This window comes from Chroicocephalus ridibundus, chromosome 5 (assembly GCF_963924245.1).
Source record: "Chroicocephalus ridibundus chromosome 5, bChrRid1.1, whole genome shotgun sequence".
NCBI lineage: Eukaryota > Metazoa > Chordata > Aves > Charadriiformes > Laridae > Chroicocephalus > Chroicocephalus ridibundus.
The window spans coordinates 10,958,588-10,981,341 of record NC_086288.1 but is presented as its reverse complement, the minus strand read 5'-3'; the positions used below and the strand labels follow the sequence as shown (position 1 = coordinate 10,981,341).

The 22,754-nt window shown below is 40.7% G+C and overlaps 1 protein-coding gene across 3 annotated transcripts in view; it reads left to right on the top strand.

Moving 5' to 3' along the window:
* The window catches only part of SMAD1 (SMAD family member 1), a 51,845-nt gene extending 29,944 nt beyond the window's left edge, over positions 1-21,901 (top strand). For all 3 annotated transcript variants that reach the window (XM_063336706.1, XM_063336703.1, XM_063336704.1), the window contains exons 3-7: positions 8,989-9,246; positions 11,953-12,069; positions 15,921-16,142; positions 18,414-18,670; positions 20,504-21,901. In XM_063336706.1, coding sequence (XP_063192776.1) covers positions 8,989-9,246; positions 11,953-12,069; positions 15,921-16,142; positions 18,414-18,670; positions 20,504-20,647 — 998 coding nt within the window. In that variant the 3' untranslated portion in view covers positions 20,648-21,901. The remainder of the gene's footprint in view (positions 1-8,988; positions 9,247-11,952; positions 12,070-15,920; positions 16,143-18,413; positions 18,671-20,503) is intronic.
* The last annotated feature ends 853 nt before the right edge of the window (positions 21,902-22,754 follow it).

Genomic DNA, 22,754 nt, shown 5'->3' with positions numbered 1-22,754 from the left:
ACTGTGCTTGAAGCATCCGATGCTGGGGGGTACAAAACCGGTCAGTCCAGAAGCAGCTGATCTGTCCTCTGAAATATTCTAGTGGCATGGATCAGCCCAGTAGCAGCCACTTGGAGGCATAAAATAACTACACTGGTTCAGGTTTTTTTGCAATTACCAATAAAGCATAGATAAAAAAGGCTGGACGATTTCCCTCTGTTAAGCTTCTCTTCCTTGGAGAGCTGGCTGCAGTCTGCTCTACATCAAGGGGCTTTATGAAGCTGATGGTGCCCATGTTTCACCCAAATGCAGGGATGAGCAGCAGTTGCTTTTTCGTGATGTGGACTGTCAGAACAGTTCAGTTTTCAATTCTGCCTAAAGACCGTGATGTTCCTTTCCATTACAACCATGAATTCAAAGTGGATGTCTGCTTCAGCAAGCTTGTTTTTGGCAAGAAGCATTCTACCTAAATGTACAGCTGCTTTTTGCTGCGAGAACAGGCTGGGTCCCCAGGCTCTGAGGAAAGCAGTAGGTGTGTTGTGCTGTTTTTGCTCCCGGCGTGGACTCCTTGCCTATGACTTTAACCTGATTGTTTTCATATTTGTCTTTGATCTCCTGTGCTGTTTGCTCTAAGTGAGTCTCCATCAGGCTACGCACCTACTGCAGGCACCAAGGGTGCAGAAAGAAACTTGAAATGGTGGAAATCCTGGATAAGGCAGGTTTAGATTCACGTGTTCCTGGAAGTAAATGCTCCTTGAATGCTCCCCTATACAGCACTGCAGCTCTAGTTCTCAGTGAAAGAAAAATAAAGGCATGTCTGAAGGAGCTTTTTAATGCCTTTTAAAATCACACAGATGCTTGGTTGTGTATATTGGTCTGGTCATGCTGGTGAGTGCTGTCTCTAGGTACTTTACAGAAAAATGAAATGGGTCAGTTAGTTGTCCCCATCTCATTCCCCTGTACTTGACCGGCCTAGGATCACTACATATAAAATTAATATTCCCAAACTGTTTCTAGGCAGGGTAAATTGAGTAGAGGACCTTTAAAAACCTGTCACGGCATATTCTCCCTGTGCTTCAAACCTGATGCAGTGGATCGCCTGCCGGATCGCAAGTCTGTCCAGATCAGATTTGGAGCCAGGAGAGAAAAGCTGGCAGTTTGAAGGATTTCTGCACCTCTGCAGGCTGGAGGTGATGGAGCAGAGAGTGTTGTCACTGAGAGGCTTTGCCGTATCGCTGTGTAACGCTGCTGTTGGGCGTAACTTTAAAAATAGCACACTACAACAGGTGGGCACAATTATAGGCTGGTTCCCCAAAATAGCAAGCAACTGTCAGTTTGCTTGGCAAGCAGTATAAAACTTGCTTCATTTCAGTTTTGCAGAATTCGGTTCTAAAATTCCCCACCAGAACCAACCTGGGGGAGAGGAATTGAAATAGGGAGGTAGAAAGGAGGGAATGGTCTAACCTCACCATGTGAAAGAAAAACGAGATGCAATAAAGGGATATAAGTTGTCAGGAAGGGTATGTTCGTGTGGTTTTGTTTTGTTTTTTTTTTTTCTTTCACGTCCTTTCTTGAAAATTGTTTCTTCTTAAAAGACCAGGCTTCCAAGTTTTAACCTATTCAGTAGGATGGTGACTGTGGCTTTTGTACAGGTAATTTGAACTCTGGTCTGTGTAAATGTCTGAGTTAATATACACTATCACACTGTAACTTCCTCCTGTATCAGAACTATTTCTCCCCCCAAATCCGCTTACAAGAACTTCTTCACTAATGTGCATACAATTAGTACTAAATTCTGAAATTGGCCTTGTCAAATGTCAGTTTAATCAAAACGTTAGCTTATCAGAGCATCCGCAAATAAAATCTAATGTTAGCTGAATATTGTAATGCAGGAAATGTACTAATATTACTTGCCAAATGCATTTAGACCAGATGTCTGATGTAAAAGTAAAGCCAGTAAAGCAAGTCTTCAGTTGTAACTATGTAAAATGACAAATCAAGCTGAGGGGTCTACTGAAACTGCAAAATAAAATTAAGAGTTGAGAAAACAAGACAGCTCTCAGCTTTCTCCCAGAATAGAAAGTCTGGCCTGTTTGTCCATCTGTCACCCAAAATAGGCTGCTGAATAGCTATTATTGTGCCTTTTCGCTTGCAATTACTAGAATATCGGTTTGGAGCGACAGTTGAAAAGGCTGGAATTTCTGCTTTTGAGAAAACAGTAAAGCAAAGCCGTGCTACCACTGCCAGTAGGACAGCCTTGCTTAAGCCAGGTGGTATTGGAACAACATAAAGTAGCTAAATCCTCAGAGATTGCTTTTGCCACAACGCTATGAATTTTTTTTTTTTTTTAACCGAGAGTAAACTCTACGTGTAGACCTGTAAGTGTCTTTGTATGTGAGAACGTGTCCTCTGGTCAAAGTATATTCAGTTTTGCCAGGTCTTGTTTTAAGCAACACGGGAAAACCTAATGACATTAAAACTTTTCTTTCTACTTGGCATTTTATTGTTTACAAGCGAGACCTTGGCGAGAGGTTTCAGTCAGCATGCTTCAGTGACTATCTAATGCTACAGACAGCAAGCAAAACTAAGCACGTTCAGCTGAGCATACGTTGGTACCTGCTCCGTTCCCACCGTGGGACTGGACTGCTCACCAGGATGCCACAGCCAACTTCAACTGCTGTGGCCTCAAAGGCAGGAAATTAAGCTAGGAGTCTTTAGGAGGGTTGAAATTTGCTAGTTTAACACTGCTGCTGTGTTTTGGTTTTTCTTGGTTTTTTTTTTTTTTTTTCTTCTCCTAACTCTTTGTTTTTCTTACAACTTCATCTTTGCAGGATTTTCTATCTAGAGTGTGGAGTACAAGCCACAAGTTCCTCCCCGCCCCTGTTTTCATACCCATTTCCAGATAGCACAGACTGGTGCGTGAGGATTTCCCTCCTTCCCAACCCGCAGTTCTATTTTTCTAGTAAAACATAAGTGGCTTTGCATAAATTAATATGAAAATATGGTATATGATGCTTGGAAATTAAAGTGCACTGCCTAATGCTAGTGCCCTCAGGTCTTCATTAGGGCTGAGGGCCCTGTTGTGGTATAAGCCTGTACAAACCCTTCTACAGAACATACATTGACCAAGTCGTCATGATTTTTAAGAGCAGAAAGTGCAGTAGCAATTGCTCATCGTTTCCTTTATTTGTTTTATTTTATAAAGATCACAGAAGTAGAATCTACTTTTGCAAGGAAAGGTGATCAAAGTCTGCTTTCATACATGTGGCCCCTTGTTGTATTTCATTGCTTGGTCTTCCAATTTCCAGACATGGAAAGAGAGATACCTACCCAAGTCTTCATGTAACATGCGAAGGTGGGGGATGGCGTGGGGTGGAAATGAGCCTTTGAGGTAAACCAACTGTCATCTGGGCTTGGTAAGATAACCAAAACACATCTGGATAGAAAATATGTTACTTTGAAAGTACAGCAGGTCCTTTGTCTTGGATTAAGGTTGTTTTTTTTTTTAATAGAGAAACTTTTTTTAAAAAAAGAAGTTATACTCATAAATCAGAGATTTTTCTATGTTTGCTAAAATCATTATCTCTGGAATGTGAAAATAGAACAAAAAAGGAAATCAAGAAAACCTTTACTGTAGGACAGCACACCTGTTAGTTTTCTGAAGAACAGGATGACATGCTGGAGATACAAAGGGTAGAGATCAGTAGCTTTCTTCAAAGGCCACCATTACATTTTCATTAAAGCATTTATTTCTTGGTGTGGTTAGTTGGAACATTTATCTGCACAGCCAGGTTGTCTTTGGTCTATTTTCTATATTTTTGGCATTCTTGGCTCTTAGATGAAATAGCCCTGTGGGTGAAGTTGCCCTGTAGCTGTAATTTCTTTAATACTTGTTTGGTGCGGGCATACTCTGGGTATTATTTGCATGGTAAAAACAAGCTACCCAATTCCCAGGCTGTCTTGACAGATACAGGATCTCTTCTTAGCTACAGTTCCACAAACATGTACCCAGCCTGGTTTCCAGGTGGTTTATCTTCCTCTTCAACCATTACTAGTAGTATTACTGCTAGTAGTTGTGTATTAACTCTCAAATCCAAGTCCACATTGACACAAAATCTTGGAGCAAAATTTAGCCACGGTACAGCTCATAATACCTGGTGTTTGAGAAAGTACAGAAATCAAGCTGACTTGTGGTTCTACTCCATTAGCTGGTTTTAATCATTTTAATGAGGTTGAATTTGCAAATCTGTTGCAGTAGCTTTTTAAAACAACAGTGTATTTAATAGTATGTTCCTTTAAATATATGCATCCCTACTGAATAGAGACTATTTTAAAAAAATCTTATTTTTTTGTATCTGTGTTCCCTTCTGCTGAAGAAGGTAAAGAGGAAGGGAGGAATTCTGTCTTCAAACTGTTGGAGTAGCATCCTGCAGAGATCTGCACAGCAAAGATGTGCGCTGCTTCATTATTTTATAGCAACAGGTGTGCTGGCTTAGCACAGAATAACTCTCTCATGCTTTCTCCCCTTCAATTATACCTCTTCCTGGAGCTGGCAGCTGTAACGGAGATCAGCCTCCTCCCCTGCTGTACTGAGCCTCAGTAATTTGTTATTCCATATGGTTGAGGTCTGCAACCTGACCAGAAGCTCAGTGCTTTACAGAGGGGTGAGGGGAGCAGGAAGGGTGTGCATCCCCCTTTTACGTTTTGAACTCCTGGCATCCTTCCATACTTGCGAAGGGCCCGGTGCCTGCTCGTGTCTTTGCTCCTGAGTGAACGTCATTCAGGTTAACTTCTCTGTGACTTCGGTGGGAGTGGCTAGTCTGCAAAAAAGCCCGTGAGCTGCAGAGAGATCAGGTTATGGCAGTGAGTGACTGTCTTGGAGTTGGACTAATTGGAGTGCTGTAGTCTCTGTCCCACCTGACATGGCCTTTCAGGACTCTTCCTCCTCATTTAAGGTTGTATGTATGCAAGGAGGATGCATTTGGGGGCAGCACTCAAAAGTAAATTCTGCAATGATATTTTTGAGGTTATTTGTGCTGCAACAATACCAGTTGTATTCTTTTACTCCCTTCTCCCTTTTCCATGTGTATTTTGAAGCAGTTGGTATTTAATCATTTGAGGTTGAAGCAGTTTGACAAAAAGTGTAGGTTTGCATGAGGGAGAGCTGGGAAGAGGAGACTTGTTCTTGTTTCAAGTCCTTCTAAACTTTGCCAGTGGTTCTACCCAACAGGAGAAAACATGCCTATATACCTTGGGAAAATCTGGCACTGCTTTATTTTAATTACAGAAAACGTACAGAAAATATCCTGTTCTCCTGCTATTTTAAAATGCTATAAATTGGGTGGCTTCCTGTGATGTCATGTGCATCATTGTTTAATGTGAGGTAGGGGATGGGAAAGGTAGGAGATGTACTTTCTGCACAAATTAACCTCAGAAAAGTTGATGGTTTGACCTTCATCCATAGGAAAGGAAGAGATAGGAAAGCTGTGTTTTTAATGGTCGGAAAAATAAGGAATAACCATAAAGACAGGAAAGGGAAAATGCTTTTTAACACATGATCTCATTGTTACTTTTTTCCCTGGTAATTTATTATCCCAGCAAATGTTGACTATGACAGTTAAATAGTGCTTGACCTCACTGCAAAAGGACTGCAAGGTTTAACAGAACAAGCTTAATTCCTAGAGATCCTAATATTCAGAGCGATTTGGTTTGGCATTTGCTGTGTTGTGAATGAGAGGATTTGTGATGTCCACCTGGATGTTGAGTAACTTTTTTTTTAATGGCTTTTTCCAGTGACGTGTGAGAATGGTTGTATTAGAGGCAAGGGACAGTCTGCACAGTCGAGGGAGGTGCAGCTTCTCCTGGGGTGTTCTGCAATTGAGAACCTCTGTAGAATCGCAGATGGATGTGTTTTGTTTCAGAAAATGCCATAATTAGGAACTTCATATTTTCGTTGTAGAATCATAGAGTAGTTTGGGTTGGAAGAGACCTTTAAAGGTCATCTAGTCCAACCTCCCTGCAATGAGCAGGGACATCTTCAACTAGAATCATGTGGCTCAGAGCCCCGTCCAGCCTGGTCTTGAATGTCTCCAGGGATGGGGCCTCCACCACCTCTCTGGGCAACCTGTTCCAGTGTTTCACCGCCCTCATTGTAATAAATTTCTTCCTTCTATCTAGTCTAAATCTATTCTCTTTTAGTTTGAAGCCATTACCCCTTGTCCTATTGCACCAGGCCCTGCTAAAAAGTTTGTCCCCATCTTTCTTATAAGTCTCCTTTAAGTACTGAAAGGCCGTAACAAGGTCTCCCCAGAGCCTTCTCTTCTCCAGGCTGAACAACCTCAACTCTCTTAGCCTGTCCTCATAGCATAGGTGCTCCAGCCCTCTGATCATTTTTGTGGCCCTCCTCTGGACCCAATCCAACAGGTCCATGTCTTTCCTGTGCTGAGGGCTCCAGAGCTGGGCAGGGTGCTCCAGGTGGGGTCTCACGAGAGTGGAGGACAGGGGCAGAATCACCTCCCTCGACCTGCTGGCCGTGCTTCTTTAGATGCAGCCCAGGATACAGTTGGCTTTCTGAACTGTGAGTTCACATTGCCAGCTCATGTCCAGCTTTTCATCCACCAGTACCCCAAGTCCTTCTCAGCAGGGATAATCTTAACCCCTTCATCCAGCCTATGCTGATATCAGGGGTTGCCCTGACCCGGTTGCAGGACCCTATACTTGGCCTTGTTGAACCTCATGAGGTTCACTCAGGCCCACTTCTTGAGCTTGTCCAGGTCCTTCTGGGTGGCATCCCCATCCCTCAGGCATGTCAGCTGCACCGCTCAGCTTGGTGTCATCCTCAAATTTGCTTAGGGTGCACTTGATCCCACTGTCCATGTCACTGACAAAGATATTGACTCCTGAGGGACACCACTTGTTACCAGTCTCCATCTGGACATTGAGCCATTGACCACTACCCTCTGGATGAGACAATCCAACCAATTCCTCATCCACCGAACAGTCCACCCATCAAATCCATATCTCTCCAGTTTAGAGAGAAGGATGTTGTGGGGACCATGTCAAAGGCCTTACAGAAATCCAGATAGGCAACATCCATAGCTCTGCCCTTGTCCATTGATGTAGTAAAGTGGAGTTCATTACAATTTTCACATCTAAACAAATCTACTTAGATGTGACACCTGCCTCAAATATTTGCGAACTCAGTGAAGCTACTCTAAGAAAGTGAGACATGAGATTAAATCTTTAAAACCACCTTCTGACTTTAATGAGCAGCCTTAATTTCAGTAGTGAGGGAATTTCTTTTCAGTGTATGTTCAATGAAGATTTCTGGGATCAAACTTTTCATGCATTAATGCCACCAGCAGGCAAAAACCTGGTGGCTTAATTTCTCTTTTAGACATATGCCAAAAAAAAAAAAGCAAGGGAAACCTGCCTTTTTTTGGTTTTCATTCTTCCCCCCGCCCCCCCCCCCCAAGTTTATTCCTAAATCAAGTCACATATTGAGTGAGTTTTGTGTGTGCCATCCTTTTGTTTGTATCTATTTTAAACATGGACACAGACCTGAGGCCCGGTCTGTTTATCGAGTGGTGTCCTGGTGCTCTCAGACTCCAGGACACTCACGTAAGTATCTGAATGCTTCTGTACGAGCAAAGTGCTGGAAGAGTAAAGAGGCCCCAGTGTCTTGGAAGAACTTGTTTCTCTTGTCAAAAAGATTTTTTTTTTTTTTTTTTTGCAATTAGTTTTTAATTCAACCTTTTAGTGAAGCAGCTGTCTCTGAAACACCTTTCTTAATCTGAGTGATAGTTATGTCTGTATAGACTTGTTGTGTATACATGCTCCTGTTCCTCTTCTGTGTGCCTACCAGGTGTTGGGGAGAGGGCATGGTAGCCTGGCTTGCTTTTGCTGGGTTTTGTTGTTTTTTGGTACCCTCCCTTGAAGACAGGCTATCCTGGACTGTTTCTTCCTGTCCTGCTTGGCCATGGAGCTGGGAAACGGAGGTGCTGATAAGAGGCAGACATGGAGAGGAATAACTCTTTTATTTCACTTCCACTACTTTGTGCATAGATCTCCATCTCCCTGCCCTTGCCTCTCCTTTTCCCCCGGCACCCCAAAATCTCAATCTATAACAAGACTAGCTTGTAATCCTTTGAGTTGCTTGAACTTTGCAGTGAGGCATTCAAAGATAGAAGCTGAGGCACTGGAAGAAGAAGAGCTGATTCTTTTATCTTAGTGCATCTGGTATCATGTTCGTATTCCCAGTTAAAAGGAGACCTTTGTTTCCCTGCTGGTGAGGAGGCCTTGGGAGTGTGGTGAGACTAGTAGTTTCTGATGTGTGTTTCTCTGATCCCATACTAGCATATAGTTGGAGCTCAATTGCTGCTCAGTTGGTTTTTTTGAACTACATAATTTTCTTTAAATTGCACATTTTGTAAACTGACTTGAAGAGTTAATAACTGTTTTAATACTAACTTGTAAGAACATAGTCCAGGTTAAAAATAAAATTATAGCTGTTGGGACCGGACTGAGTTCAAGGCTTATTAGTATTAGTATTGTCTTCAGAAAAAAATATCTGTCCTTATTAGCGTCCTTATTAGCAAGGTTTTGGGTTACAGGCCATTACGTGATTAGCAGGATCACAAGTGCAGCAAAGCGAACTGCATGTCAGCATTGTAACGCGTTTACTTCCCAGCATTTCTTTGTGCAACTAAAACTAAAACGCAGAATTGTGGTTTGTTCTTGGCTCTTCTTCACTGGCCCTCTGTGAAAACAAGCTCCCATCTGGCAAACCAGGTAACTAGCATGATCGCTATGAATTCAAGCTATGCAGTAACCGGATATAAGGAAAAGAGTTCTTGCTTAGACATGCAGTCCTAGATTTGACTGCTTTGTTTTTAAGACAGATGTGAATATGCCCTAGGGGAGGAATAATGTGTGGTTTTTTCCATGTATAGCCTAGTCCTTCAAAACTAAGTCTCTAACACTGTGGCTTTTCCCTTTCTCTCTTTCCAGTCCTTCCTCCAGTGCTGGTTCCAAGGCACAGCGAGTACAACCCTCAGCACAGCCTATTGGCCCAATTCCGCAACCTGGGACAAAACGAGCCCCACATGCCGCACAACGCTACTTTCCCAGACTCTTTTCAGCAACCCAATAGTCACCCGTTCCCCCACTCGCCCAACAGCAGTTATCCAAACTCGCCTGGAAGCAGCAGTAGCACCTACCCACATTCTCCAGCCAGCTCAGACCCGGGAAGTCCTTTCCAAATGCCAGGTACGGTCAAATTCGGTTCCCCTTCAGAAGGGAGAAGGTGGATGGACATCACTGGTATCATGATTTTTTTTTTTGCTTAATAATAACAAATTATCAGCCAACACTTGTGTTCAACAGTTAGCTGAGAGATGTAAGGTAATAAAGACTATGTAATTGTTTTGTCAGCTAATAACATTGAGGGTTTTAATGTGCCTCTTTCAAACACAGTTAAAACGTTACAGTAAAACTCTTCTGGTGCAGGGGGAGGGATTCAAAATATTTAGGGGACCAGTTCAACAGTTTAGCCCACAAAGCGTAGTGTTTAATGCACAAGAAGTGTAATGCTACAGATCATCCTTGCTCAGGAAGGAGATCACCATAAATTCAGCACGAGGCTTTAGTTCTGCGGAAGAAGGATGTTTCTCAAGGGGATCATGCTACTGCTACTTGATAAAATTTCTTCACGTAATGATGTAATTCCAAGAAACAAATATACTTCAACTGAAAAACAGTTCCTTAAGGGCCTGAAAAGAAATCTTCAGACTGTTTTACTTCCTAAAGTCAAAGAAGTAACAACCTTTCCTTGTTGACTGATGTCAGTAGAAAATTCTGTGAAGCTGCCTTCTTTTTTGGTCTTTACATGCTGATGGATAAAAATACTGCAGAAGCAGTCTGTGACAGATTTCTTGATCTAAATGCTAGGAGCAGGACTCCGTGCAAATGCTTACTGATGTTCTGTTTGCATGTTTTCTTCACCAGCTGAGGGAGGGCAGGGTGTGTGTAAACAAAGTGTCAGGCTTCTGAAAATCTGTTTTCTATTACATGAAATTAACATCCACAGATTTCTGCTGATGATAGTTGTTTCTCTGTAAATTTTTGTGAAATGAGTGAAGACTACTGAATTTGCAGAGGCAGGAGGGAAGGAAATAGAGTTTGTATTGTGAAAATTGTGAAAAGTTGATGCAAAACCAGCTTGCTTCTTTTTTTTTTTTTAATATGGTTGGTGTGGTTGGGGCTCTTCCAGCAGAGATAAAGGCTTCTCTAACAAGGTCTTCCTGAGCACTGGCCTGTGGAAGTTCACTTGATCTTTGAGGGTCTGTTCTGCCCGCGTGCCCGTAAAGACAAGTCAGCAGCTGCAGTGAAGAAATTGAATCAGAGGAGAGGTCAAGATACTGATGTCCGTGGTGCTTAGCTCTGGACACTTGTCTGTCTTGCACTAATGAGGAAAGAGGCTGACTTTTGGACAATACAAAAAAAGGAGCGAAGCAGTTATCCAGAGTTCTTGAAAACTTTCTAGATAACTGGCTCATTTGTTGCCTGTGGCCTTACAATCTTGTTTCCCTGTCTGTGCATCACTAACACCATATTTGCACATACACGAACATTAAGGCTTAGTAAAACACGAGACTTAAACTCCAGTGCAGCTTTTTATGCAGTCCTGTCGTCGTCTCTGCCTTTCTCTGCTGCTCTCTTGTCCAACTGAGGATATCCAAGTAAGGGAATTAGAAAGGTACCTGCCAGCATTGGATGTAAAGCTCTCAACACAGTATCTCCTAAACAATAAGCAGTTAAGACATTTCATTAATATATATTTTCTTAAAAATAATTAAGAAAAAAAAAGGAAAACCCAACCCCAAAAAGCCACCACCCCACAAAAAACCAAACCTTACAAAGCACAGTGGTATGATTCTCCTGCCTTTTGTTGATGCTAATTTGGTTTTCAGGGGTTTGGAGCCCCCTGTGATTATTTGCTGTGGTAGTTTGCAATCCATGCTGTCAGTAATGGAAGTAGATGTGGGATGCCATGTTCACCAGAGATAGCACAGTGGTAATCTAATCTGTTTTTGCAGTGAAAGCTTGCAGGGACCAGGAAAGGGTTTCTCTCTTTTGCCTGTACCTCTGTGCAATTGATTTGGAGGAGAGTGTCCTCTGGTGTATTGGGAAATGGTGACATTGGCAACTTCCTGCAGCTTCTAAGAAGCCTTTTGGGAAGCTTTCCCAGAAGCGAAATAGGCAGCTGGAGGGCAATGCAAGTACCTGGCTGGGATGTTTCAAACAGGACTGAAAGCAGTGTGTTAGTGGGTACGGTCATTGTGCATGGGCTAGTTTTATGCTAGTGATTCAATCCTGAACGGGGCCGTACAGCCAGTAAGAGACACTGACAGATAAATTCCAAACTCAGACGGCCACTTGTGTAGAATTTGGGTGCCTGAACACTTTCTACTTTTTCCATTCTAGGGAAATAGAGCTAATGCTACACAATGACAATAATAAGATCCTGGATATGTCTGGGATGTTTGCACACTTTGCTGACAGAATCATGTAGGAAACAGAAAAGTTCAAACTGAAAGTTTTCTGCTCCAACTTCTGTTCATATTTACCATATCCGATATCTACTTCTGGCCTGGTCCTGTGACATCCTTGTGCCTTAATATCTATATGGCACTTTCAACCTGCGAAAACGTGGGCTGGAAACAGCTGAGCTTTCTTTTGTGGCTTAGTGGGGAGAAAGTGACTTGTTTTTAATGCAGTTGTGTTTAATATGCACCATAATTCTTTGCTTTCCTGATTCGAGGTCCATGATTGCTTTCTCAGATTTCTGGTGGGTGGAAGTTTATAGCTGAGTCAGACTGGAAGCATTTCCAGGCTAAAACTGATTGTGTGGGTATGTATATGTACTTTAAAGAGAGGAAAGGACTCTTGTATCTCTACCTCTTCTATATTTAGCTGATACTCCCCCTCCTGCTTACCTGCCTCCGGAAGATCAGATGACACACGATACCTCCCAGCCAATGGATACCAACATGATGGCACCCGCAATTCCCCCTGACATACACAGAGGAGGTAAAACCACTTTATTGTCATCTTCTACTTTGCTTTTTAAGAGTAACGAACTTTCAGAACTGACTTTTAATAATTGCATTCTTATTTTGGATCTGTGTTGTCTATGGAAATTTTTAGCTGTAGAAAAGAAAAAAAAAGCCATGTAATTTTTTGCTGTATTTGTAAGGGATGACTTAGTAAATCTGGAGATAAAAAATTATAAATGTAAATATTTGTTTAGGACAAAAAGCTATCACATGACTCTTTAAAAATGTAAAATGGACGAAGTTTATTACTTTCTTACTCCCAACCAACTCAATGACCAAAGTGATTTTATATTTTGTATCTGGAACTTCCACTAATCACTGAACAGAAAGGGTTCCTATGATGCTGTGAATTTCTACGTGTGATGCTGAAATTACATGTGTGCAAGGAAAGGAATCTCTTTCTCTCTTATGATTACATTGATTTATTGGAACAATGCAGTTAATGCTATATAAAGTCACTGAATTGTGGATGACAGTAGATATGGTCAAGTATAGCTCTCCAAACAAAGACTTGATCGGAGGCTGGATGCTAGTACTGTTAGTTATGTAAATTCCCAGAGACATTTTACACAGGCAACTGGAATATCTGTAAATTTTCCTTTGAGACAGTACATCTCATAAAATTGTCTTTTCTTATTATGTTTTTGTCCTGAATTCTAAACTTTAGTCTGTAAAGAGTGTGCTGCCCTTCTCCTGGTCATAAGGGCATTTGGGTTGGTTTTTTTTTTTTTTTTTTCAGTTTGTGTTGTTCCATCTTCTCTCCCCATTTTTGTTCCATCTTTGAGTCATGCAGTGATAGCACTTGGTTCAGAATTCAGAGCTGTCTGCCTGAGGTGTGGTGTTGCTATAGACTTTAAAATCTGTATTAAAAAAAAACCCTATTGCTTTATGTACTATGACACAGACATCTTTTTACGCGTTGCTTTTTAAAGCCTTTGCAGCCGGCCGTGGCTGCTGAGTAAAGGATTTAGTGCATTCATCACATTGTGAGAAATAGCCCCTTTAGAGAACACATAAGCTGACACAGTTGTGGCCTATGCCAAGAAAGAGCAGCAAGCTGGATGCTGTGCCAGAGTGATTATCAAGATCACAGGCATTTGAACAATATAACTGTTGTTTGATTTTTATTTTTTTTTTTATTATTTCTTTTTACTTGTTTTGTTGCTAAGCTTAATGTCTGGATTCAGGAAGTATATTTGCCCTCTTAGAACGATTTGGATAGCTTTTCTGCTAACCTATTTACTCTCTGCATGGAATGAGTTTTGCATGTGATAAACCCCGTCTGTAGCATTTCCTTTTTTTTTTTTATATATATACACTGTGTATAGTTCTTGCTCACCCAAAGTGCGTTTATCAATATTTATGCCTAACTGCAGACTTTTGCAAGTTCGTCTCTCTCACAAAACACACGAATACCGTAAAATTCCTCTGTTACATGAGAGTTGATAAAGAGAAAAGGGTTTACATTTTTCTTCTTGCTTTTTAACGTTTAGCCATTTCAAAATAAAAAGTGTGTCTATTAGTATTTTTCTCTCCCAGTAGTTTAGTACAATGGATTTTTATCTTTGTGTCTTCATTTAAAAGAAAAAAAACAATGCCTTACTTCTGTGTGCCTTCATGTGTTTATTATTCGTATATGTATGCTGTAATTGCACTACTTTTACAACCTGCAGCAGATGTTTTTTTTTAAAGAAGCATTTTTACTGTGAACTTACTGCAGCATTTCTGTTGCAAACTTTTTAGAAGCATGTTCTTCATGGTGATTTGTTAGTCTTAAGAGATTTGATTTAACAAGCTGCATCCTGTCAACGAAGTTGGGTAATTTCCATTGTTGGCCCATGCTGGGAATAGAGAGACTAAACGCACCTGCTCTGCATGACTTAAAGCAAATGTAAGGAAGTTAGTATGAAATCTGTGAGAGGCAGATATGATTCATTCTGTAAGAATGGCCAGCTGGCAAGATTTCTTCCTGACTTTGAGAACTGGGGCAAAGCTGCAGCTTTGATAATTGCTGGCATCTTCGTGGGAATTAAGTGTAGTAACCTCTTACTAATAATTAATGAGTGATTTTTATTATTTTTTATTGTTTGTTTTTTTTTTTTTTACAGTGACGTGAAAGGATAGAAAATGCTAGGGTATCAGGGAAGATCATCTCCTTTTTACCAGTGTTTTAAGCAAGTTACTGGTCAGTAGTAGACACTGTGCTTGGAGATTTTGCACAGTGATGTAGGATGTGTTAATCCTGCTTTTGATTATTTGCCACTACATCTGCTATGTAGTGCTGGTTTGAGGAGGTCATTTTGTTTTTTGTTTTGCACGCGTCAGAACACTCATAGCATTATGATCTGTGAACAGAGGAAAATATGAACACTGGTCTTAGTTGGCTGATTTCAGTAAAGACTTGGGGCTGGGAGAAGGAAACCCCTGGCCAGAGAAACAAGTTTTCCTGTAATACCAGTATGATTTTCATTTTAGCACTTTGACCTGTAGTTGGAGCTTTAATCTGCAAAGTTGGTATTTTAGCAGCAAGTCCAGCTGTGCTAGCCTTAGCAGTGAAATAGCCTCCTTCATTTAAAAGAAACCACGGAAAGCAACCACAATCCCTTCACTAGCCTCCTTTTATTTGGAGGCAGTTTAATAACTTGTAGCTGTATTTGGCACTTGAAAGAATGTGATCTGGGTGGGGATATCTGAAGAGTTGTTGGACACCTACTGGAAAACTCTTTTTGGTAAAGACCTTCGGTACCATCTGGAGAAATTGTTCCCTGTGCACAGTCACAAGTGTTACCTCAAGACATCCCCGTGTTTCTAGAACTTGATAGGCAGAAATCGTGAACCAGAAATTTCCTGTCGGCATTCTGCACAACTCCTAGCTTCAGTTCGGAGCTGCTGAGGAGGAGCTTCTTGTTGCCAGAGTCTGGAAAACCATGTTCTGAGAAACCATGTTCTGCTATTACTCAACAAGTAACTTTTGGCAATGAATAGTTGCAGATTTTGCATTTGGTAGCACTTAATGAATAAAAGGTTCTCATTAAACAATATTTTCCTCCATTTCATCTGCTCTTCGGCCCAGCATAATTGTTAGGATCCTGCACATCCCTTTAGGATCCCTTGTTCAGCTTCTGATCCCAAGCAGTATCTGTTCATATTGAAGACGTGCTTCATGTGTGTTCTGCAGACAAATGTCTGTCTCAGTTTTTGAAGTCTCTTACCCTTCCCCCAAGAAGCCCAGGACTTGTGCATGCCCTGAATACTGAAAGATTGATCTGCTGACATGTATTTAAGCTACCTTGCTATACTTCTTGGTACTCAAAGTTACAAATGGTCTCTGGTGCAAATGTGTGATGCTGTTTCTCCTTGTCACTATACAACTTCGCAGTAAGCACAGAAATTACTTGTAATTTGGTAGCTGAGTGGAATGAATTGAAGTAGAAGTTCGTTTACTAAATTGGAAAGAAAGCTGAGCTGTGTAATTGCAGTGTTTCTCTGCTGTCTGGGCCCACAACATAGCATGTTGTAGAAAATGCAGCAGGGATATTGGGACACTGGTTGGTATGTGCCCGGGAGCTTCCTGCACTTTTCTGTTGATATCTAGTGACAACCTTTCTCTCCTGTGAGTCTTGGTGAAATTATTCTATTGTGTGTCCATGGCTATGAAAAGTTCAAAATTAACTGAAGGAAGAAGAGCCATCATTTAGCTGCAGTTGCTTATCCAGCTCATCTTTCAGTGATCTTCAGCCAAAATCTGCAGGTTTATGGATCTTTACCTCTCGAGCCTGTATTTCAGTGCCGTTAGATTGTAACATTTCCATTGTTGCTTTACAGATGTTCAGGCAGTTGCTTACGAGGAACCGAAGCATTGGTGCTCCATTGTCTACTATGAGCTGAATAATCGTGTTGGGGAGGCATTCCACGCTTCTTCCACCAGTGTCCTGGTGGATGGCTTCACTGATCCTTCAAACAACAAGAACAGATTTTGCCTGGGGCTGCTTTCGAACGTTAACCGCAACTCCACCATTGAGAACACTAGGCGGCATATTGGCAAAGGTGAGGTTTGGATCTTTGCATCCATTTTTTGGATTTTTGGGGGTGGGGAGGGAAGGGGCATTTCCCCTAGACGTGACAACTTGGGCCGCTACCTCAAGAGGTCTTACAAGCAAAGTATTGTTCTTACCTGGTGTGTAATTACAGGAAGCTCTTACCCTTAATCAATTTTTAATTGTCCGAAGGCTATCATAGTATTAATTAGAATGAAAGCTTAAGGCAGTTTGTCTAATGAAATGCCTTGATTTATCTTGATTATTGGTGTATATGGAAATCAAAATTATAGTTCTTGGCACAAAATTCTTAGCTAGCCTTATTTCCAACATAAATTAGTTATCCTAACGTGTATTCAGAGAGAGAACCTGCTAAAACAGTTTTTCCAAATTCATTTTTCACAGGCTGGTGATTCTTTCAGTGGAAATTTTGTGCTTCTCTTCTATGGCTGTGACAGTGTCCTGCAAAAGAGAAAAGCTTCTGGTTTTTGTCTGACTTCGTGCAGTCCTCTTGTTCTGAGAACTCACTATAATGCTAATGACAGGCAAAGCTAACATTGCCCCCTGCAACGGGACATTCCTGCCAGACATATTTTTAAGGTGTTTACGTTATTAATAAACTCCAAATTTTCTGAGACAACTGAGGGTTCAACATGCCCAAGCAATGGGGTGTATGTTGTTAAGTGCCAATTAATGAAGTTTCTTCTTCCTCCTCCTTAAAAAGAAGGAAAGAATTGAAACTGAAGAGAACTGTCAGGTCTTCAAGTTTGAGCCCTTGGTCCGGAGAGGTTTTCTCTACGTGAAGAATTGTGCAGCTCTCAGCAGTACACCACACCTGTGCTGTGCCACTCAAGTCCTAATACTTCTTCCCTCTTTGCCTTCCCATCCATCTTACCAAGTATCAGGATATTTATTTAACACCTCATTCATTTTCCTGTTAAAAGTAACCCAGCTGCAAGCAGAGTTGGGCTGAAGCACTTAACTGCATATGTACCGAAGCAGAGTGTGAAGGAGACAAGGATGCTGTTGAATAAGTAAATGTGTACAACTAATGATGATGTAGAACTTTTAGTCTTTAAGGAGGAGTAAATCCCAAACTTGAAGGCATAGCCATAAATGTTTTTGCAGATCAGGTGAGAGTGTATAGGTACCTACACAGGTACACGCATAGTCATCAGCAAAATCTTACATGACAGAGCACAATCAAGGCTTTCTGAATTGATTTCAGTTTAGCTTTTAAATTCTGTGTGGTTGCTTCTCTGACTTGTGACACTGTGGGAGGGGAAAGGTTTAATAAGCAAATAATTCCTTTTTAAACACAAAAGGCAAACTTTCTTGCTTTCTCAAAGCCTTTGGAATTGAGTCCTACTGACAGCAAATCTCCACAAAGGTTCCCTGTATGCTGCTCTTCTGGGGCTTGCTGCCATCAGTGGCAGGTGAGGGAGCAAGCAGTAAAAGGTGAAAAGACTGTAGGATCGGTGTGTACCCTCATTTGACAGATACATATGAGGAATATAGAACCATTTAGTTTAGAAAAGACCCTTAGGATCATCAAGTCCAACCGTAAACCTAACACTGCCAAGTCCACCACTAAACCATAATCCCTAAGTGCTGCATCTACACATCTTTTAAATACCTCCAGGGATGGTGACTCAACCACTTCCCTGGGCAGCCTGTTCCAAATGCTTGATAACCCTTTCAATGAAGAAATTTTTTCTAATCTAAACCTCCTCTGGCATAACTTGAGGCTATATAAGGGCCATTTTCTTTTTCCAGCTTTGTGGAATTAAAGCGAGCTGAAAAAACTTGTGCAATCCAAAATAGCATTCAGGGCTTTTCCAGAGAATCCAGCTTGGGGCTGCTTTAGTACCTACAAATTATGCAGTAGGTTTCTGCTTTCTCCTCTTGCATTCCCAAGTATTATTTTACATAAATATGATGAGAAAAAAGTTCAAGGCGTCAAGCCACCCAATGTACTGCATCAAAACTACTGCAGTGCTTGCTAGTTTATTGCTGTTGAATATACAACATGTTAAAACACAGGAATTACCTATTTCCCTATATATATATATGCATACGTACACACACACACTCCTTTCAAATCACCTACTGATGAAACAGGAAAGTAAAAATCAAGTTTGAAGACAGGCAGCTGATGGTCTGATACGCGGTTAATTTTTATCTCTTTAAGCAGAAACACATGTCTGTGGAGAGAGAGCATGAAAAACAGATACACAGCATGAATTCATCTAACCTCCTTATGTCAACCTTCTCTTCCTAGGTGTTCATCTCTATTATGTCGGTGGGGAAGTGTACGCTGAATGTCTTAGCGACAGCAGTATTTTTGTGCAAAGTCGAAACTGCAACTACCATCATGGATTCCATCCCACCACGGTCTGCAAAATTCCCAGTGGCTGCAGTTTGAAAATTTTCAATAATCAAGAGTTTGCTCAGCTTTTGGCTCAGTCAGTGAACCATGGCTTCGAGACAGTGTATGAGCTTACTAAGATGTGTACTCTCCGTATGAGTTTTGTAAAGGTATGTGAAAATTTTCTTGAGATTATTTTGTAAGCAAAGTAAATTGCTTTTACTTAATGTGGTGTTTTTGAATGCTCCAGTGCCTCCCTCCATTGACCTGTTGTCTTTGCGGATGAAATGCATCTGATGCACATACTTTGAAAGCTTGAGGTGACTTGCAGAACGTTTTTCTTCACATAAGTCTGTAGTCACTTGTGAAGCATTTCCGTCATGCCTTGTTAACTATTCTAACTGAATTGCCTCTTGTAAATTTTTAGTGTTTCAGTTAAACTTTTGTATTTAATGTGTGTATAGGTAGTGTGTGTATATAGAATTATTTGCATAGTAATTCTGGAATTATGGGGCTTGTCTTTCTAATTGTGTGAGATATGGCAGGATACAATATAAGTAAGTTTTGAAAAGAATTGAGTCATTAATTATTTGGCCTAAAAGTGGAAAAGCCACCAATTAATGATGTGCCATCAGCTTTTGCACCTTTTTTTGCCCATTGCTATGGTCCATGCTATCTCCTGCTCTGTAAGAGGCTCAGCTGAACTTCATACTTCTGTTCCTGGGTGGTATTTTTGGAGAGTTGAGCTGGGACTGCAGTGTAAGTCATTGATAATGGTTGTGGGAGTGTAGATAGCATAATCCTCTAAATCTGCTTTGACCAGCAGCTCCCAAATTAGGAGCTGCAGTAATTATTTAGATTAATATACATACCTTTCTATTCTAGGGGGGTGTGCAAGGTCAAGATTTTTGATGTGGCATGTCAACATGTGTACTGATATAAAAGGGCTGGTCACATCTATGAAAGTAGTCATATGAAAATGGTAACATGCTGAAGAACTCTTCTTGATAGGAGGATAGAAACTTTCAGATGTGTTAAGACAGGGGTTCCTAAAATGGAATAGGTTGTTTATAGCTCTGCATCCTGTAGGTTGTATGGCTGTGTTGCCTGAACAGTTGCACAGGACCTCCTGCGTGTTGGATGTTGCACTGCACAGTGTTTAGAGCTGCTGCCACCTGGGTTGGGATTAATATAGAGGGGATAACAGGGGTTAATATAGAGCAGAGCAAACTGTACCTGCAGCCATCTTTAGTCTTGTCTCCAGACCTGCCCCCAAAATGGTTCACTTATAAAATTATTTCAAATGCTGTTTAAATATCTGCTTTTATCTTTGGTAGTTACTGTAACTGAATTGGGTATGAGCTGAAACAAAACCTATCTTGTCTTAATTTGAGAAATAGGCTGATAGGGAATGACCATGCCCTCTTTCTCCAAAGAGGAATGTTTCTGACTTGTTGCCCATTTTATTGCGTCCATCTTGAGAATGATGCTTTGGTTCTTGTCAGACAGATGCCTCACCCCCACTTCCATAATGTCGGTCGATGATCTTATTTTTTCTGAGATCCAATTTGTTGATCTGTTTGGCAGCATTTCTCCATCCCACCCCCCCCACCCCCCCAATTTGTTCTATTTTTGGTCTTGGCAGAGAAGACCTGATTATTCCCCTCTTCAGAGACTTTATTGGGACATCAAGCAACTGGCAGTGAGGTATGGGAAAATTTTGAACTGCCACAGGTTATGTCTTTAGAAATTTAAAGATTTCTATTCCAAGAGATCTCAAAATGCCACTTCCTCCAAATGTAATTTTTGGTTTTTTTGTTTGTTGAAACATGATAATAGTTGGCGTATCAAGTGTGTTATTCTACCCTGCTGATAACAACTGTTGAAAGCTAGAGTATTTTGGTAAGAAAGAAGATGATTGAAGTATGCTTCTCACGTATTCGGTATTATAAAAGAAGGTGATTTTTTTTTTTTTCTTTCCCCACTTGTGATTCTGTTTCCAGGGTTGGGGCGCTGAGTATCATCGCCAAGATGTAACAAGCACTCCATGCTGGATAGAGATACATCTTCATGGTCCCCTTCAGTGGCTGGATAAAGTACTTACTCAGATGGGCTCTCCTCATAATCCTATTTCTTCAGTGTCTTAAAAGGTTCTAAGCTCCTGCATTTTGGAAACAATTGAGCCTTGCGTGTACTTGAAGGACGTATGAGTCAGACACACACATTTTTTAATTTTTTTTTTCCCCCTGAACTGGCAACAGCTGAATAAGAGCCATGGAAATACTTGACTTCTGTGACCAACTGTTGGCTTCAGAAAAAAAAAAATCCCTTTGACATACTGTTGGTATCAAGAATTTTAGTTTACATTGTAACGTACTATTGCAAAGTTGATTTGCAGGACTTAGTGCAACGGGGACGACCGAGCCAAACCAACAATCTGTCAGACCAAGTTCCTGAAGGATCTTCCTCTAGCTGGCACTCTGAGATTCTCTTTCTTCCTTATGTTCAGCGCTTGCTGTTTTCCCCTGTGTCCTCTGGGGTTAAGAGCTGATGTTGGTGAAGTCTGCATTTTGCAGGCTGTCTGCAGTACATTTTAAAACCATTTGTCTAAGTTGATGGTTGCTGTTCTCTTTAAAAGAAAAAAAAAAAGTCATAAGGTTTAATCTCAATAATTGTGTAATAATCTTTGAAATTGTGTCCTGACCATACTGCTGTAAGAATGTTAGCTATGTTTTTTGCTAAATGTATGTACGGTGTATTTGAAAGTTTAGAAATTAATTAGATTTAGACCATAAAGGAATTAGGAATATTTGAATGGGGGGAGGTGGGAGCGGGAAGGGAAAATGACAACTGAATTGTAGAATATATTGTAAACATAGCTTGTTAGTTTAAACTGAGGTCTGAGTTTTGCTGTGCATTTCATTTTTGTAGTGGCTTCATCTTGTTAATTCTGACTATTTTTGCCTCTTCGTTTTCCCCCAAAACGATTGCGCAGCTGGTTAATTCTTTTACCCATGAAGAGGATAAAACAATTAATTCCTGCAGTTTGAAGGCTGCAGCTCTATGTATTTCAAGACAAAATTGTACAGAGTGCTCTCTAACTATGGAGCAGTTTTATACAGTTTATGTAACAGAAGCTTTTAATTTTGTAAGAGAATCTTGTTTTGCCAAACTTAGTAACTGTTAATTGTTTGGAGGACTTCAAAATCCCAGTATGGGTCTATTTCAAACTCTTAAAAATATATATATTTTTAATTTTTACTTTTTTTTACTGCTTGGTTTATTTTCTTCTCTTTGATCTTTTATATTCACGTAAGCTGTAGTACTTTAAGTACCTTTATTCCAAAACTAGTGGGTTCTCTTTACTGGAAGTTTTGAATAAAACCTGTTGTTACTGCTTACATTTGATTAAAACCTTGTCTTGTCCACTTCTTAGTAGACTCTTAACAAACCAGATAAAGATACGGTCTTGGAGGAGACACAACTAGAAATGAAGATACGCTGAGCTTAGACAGTTATAATTAGTACAGGTTAGTAACCCTACCAAACTCAGTATATGAGATAAATGAGTACTCTAGAGAGAAAAAGATTTCGTAACCAGGCAAGATTAGAACGGATGCAGTAACACTGAAGTATCCTAGCCGCTTAAATTTCTTGCTGCTCCTTGCCATGGTTGTGGTGAAGGGCCTCCATGCTCCTTTCCTGACACCTCTGCCTTTGCTCTGGGGAGAGGTGAGGGAAGGAATATCCTTTTGTAGCTGCAAAGTGTCTGTCAGGTGCTGGGATGGTGAAGGTTGAGAGAGTGGGGGTTGACTGGAGATGCAGCGCCTGTGCCTGGCTATAATGGACCATGCAGCGCTAACAGGAGCACGCGGGAAAGCTGAGCAACAGAGATGAATGTGTGTTCAGCCAGATGTATGCATGTGTATGTCACTGTGATGAGTAATAGCCCTTTTTTTGAGAGTGAGTCAATCCCATCTTTTTTTTTTTTAAAGTTAATTCCATTGCTTGGTTCAGTATACAATTTTAAAACTAACCCTTCTCCCCCTGTTAGGGGGGAAAAAAAATCCATAATGTTCAAGTTCCCTATTTAGGAGAACTTGGTTAGTGGCATTTTGATATTTGTAAATTCCAAGAACAGATTATATTTTTAAAATTTAATTTAACATATATTTTTCATAAAGAAGCAGTCATAGCACAGATGTAAGTCTTAAAAATAAGTACGATTTAAAGATGACCAAGAAGAAAAAGAAT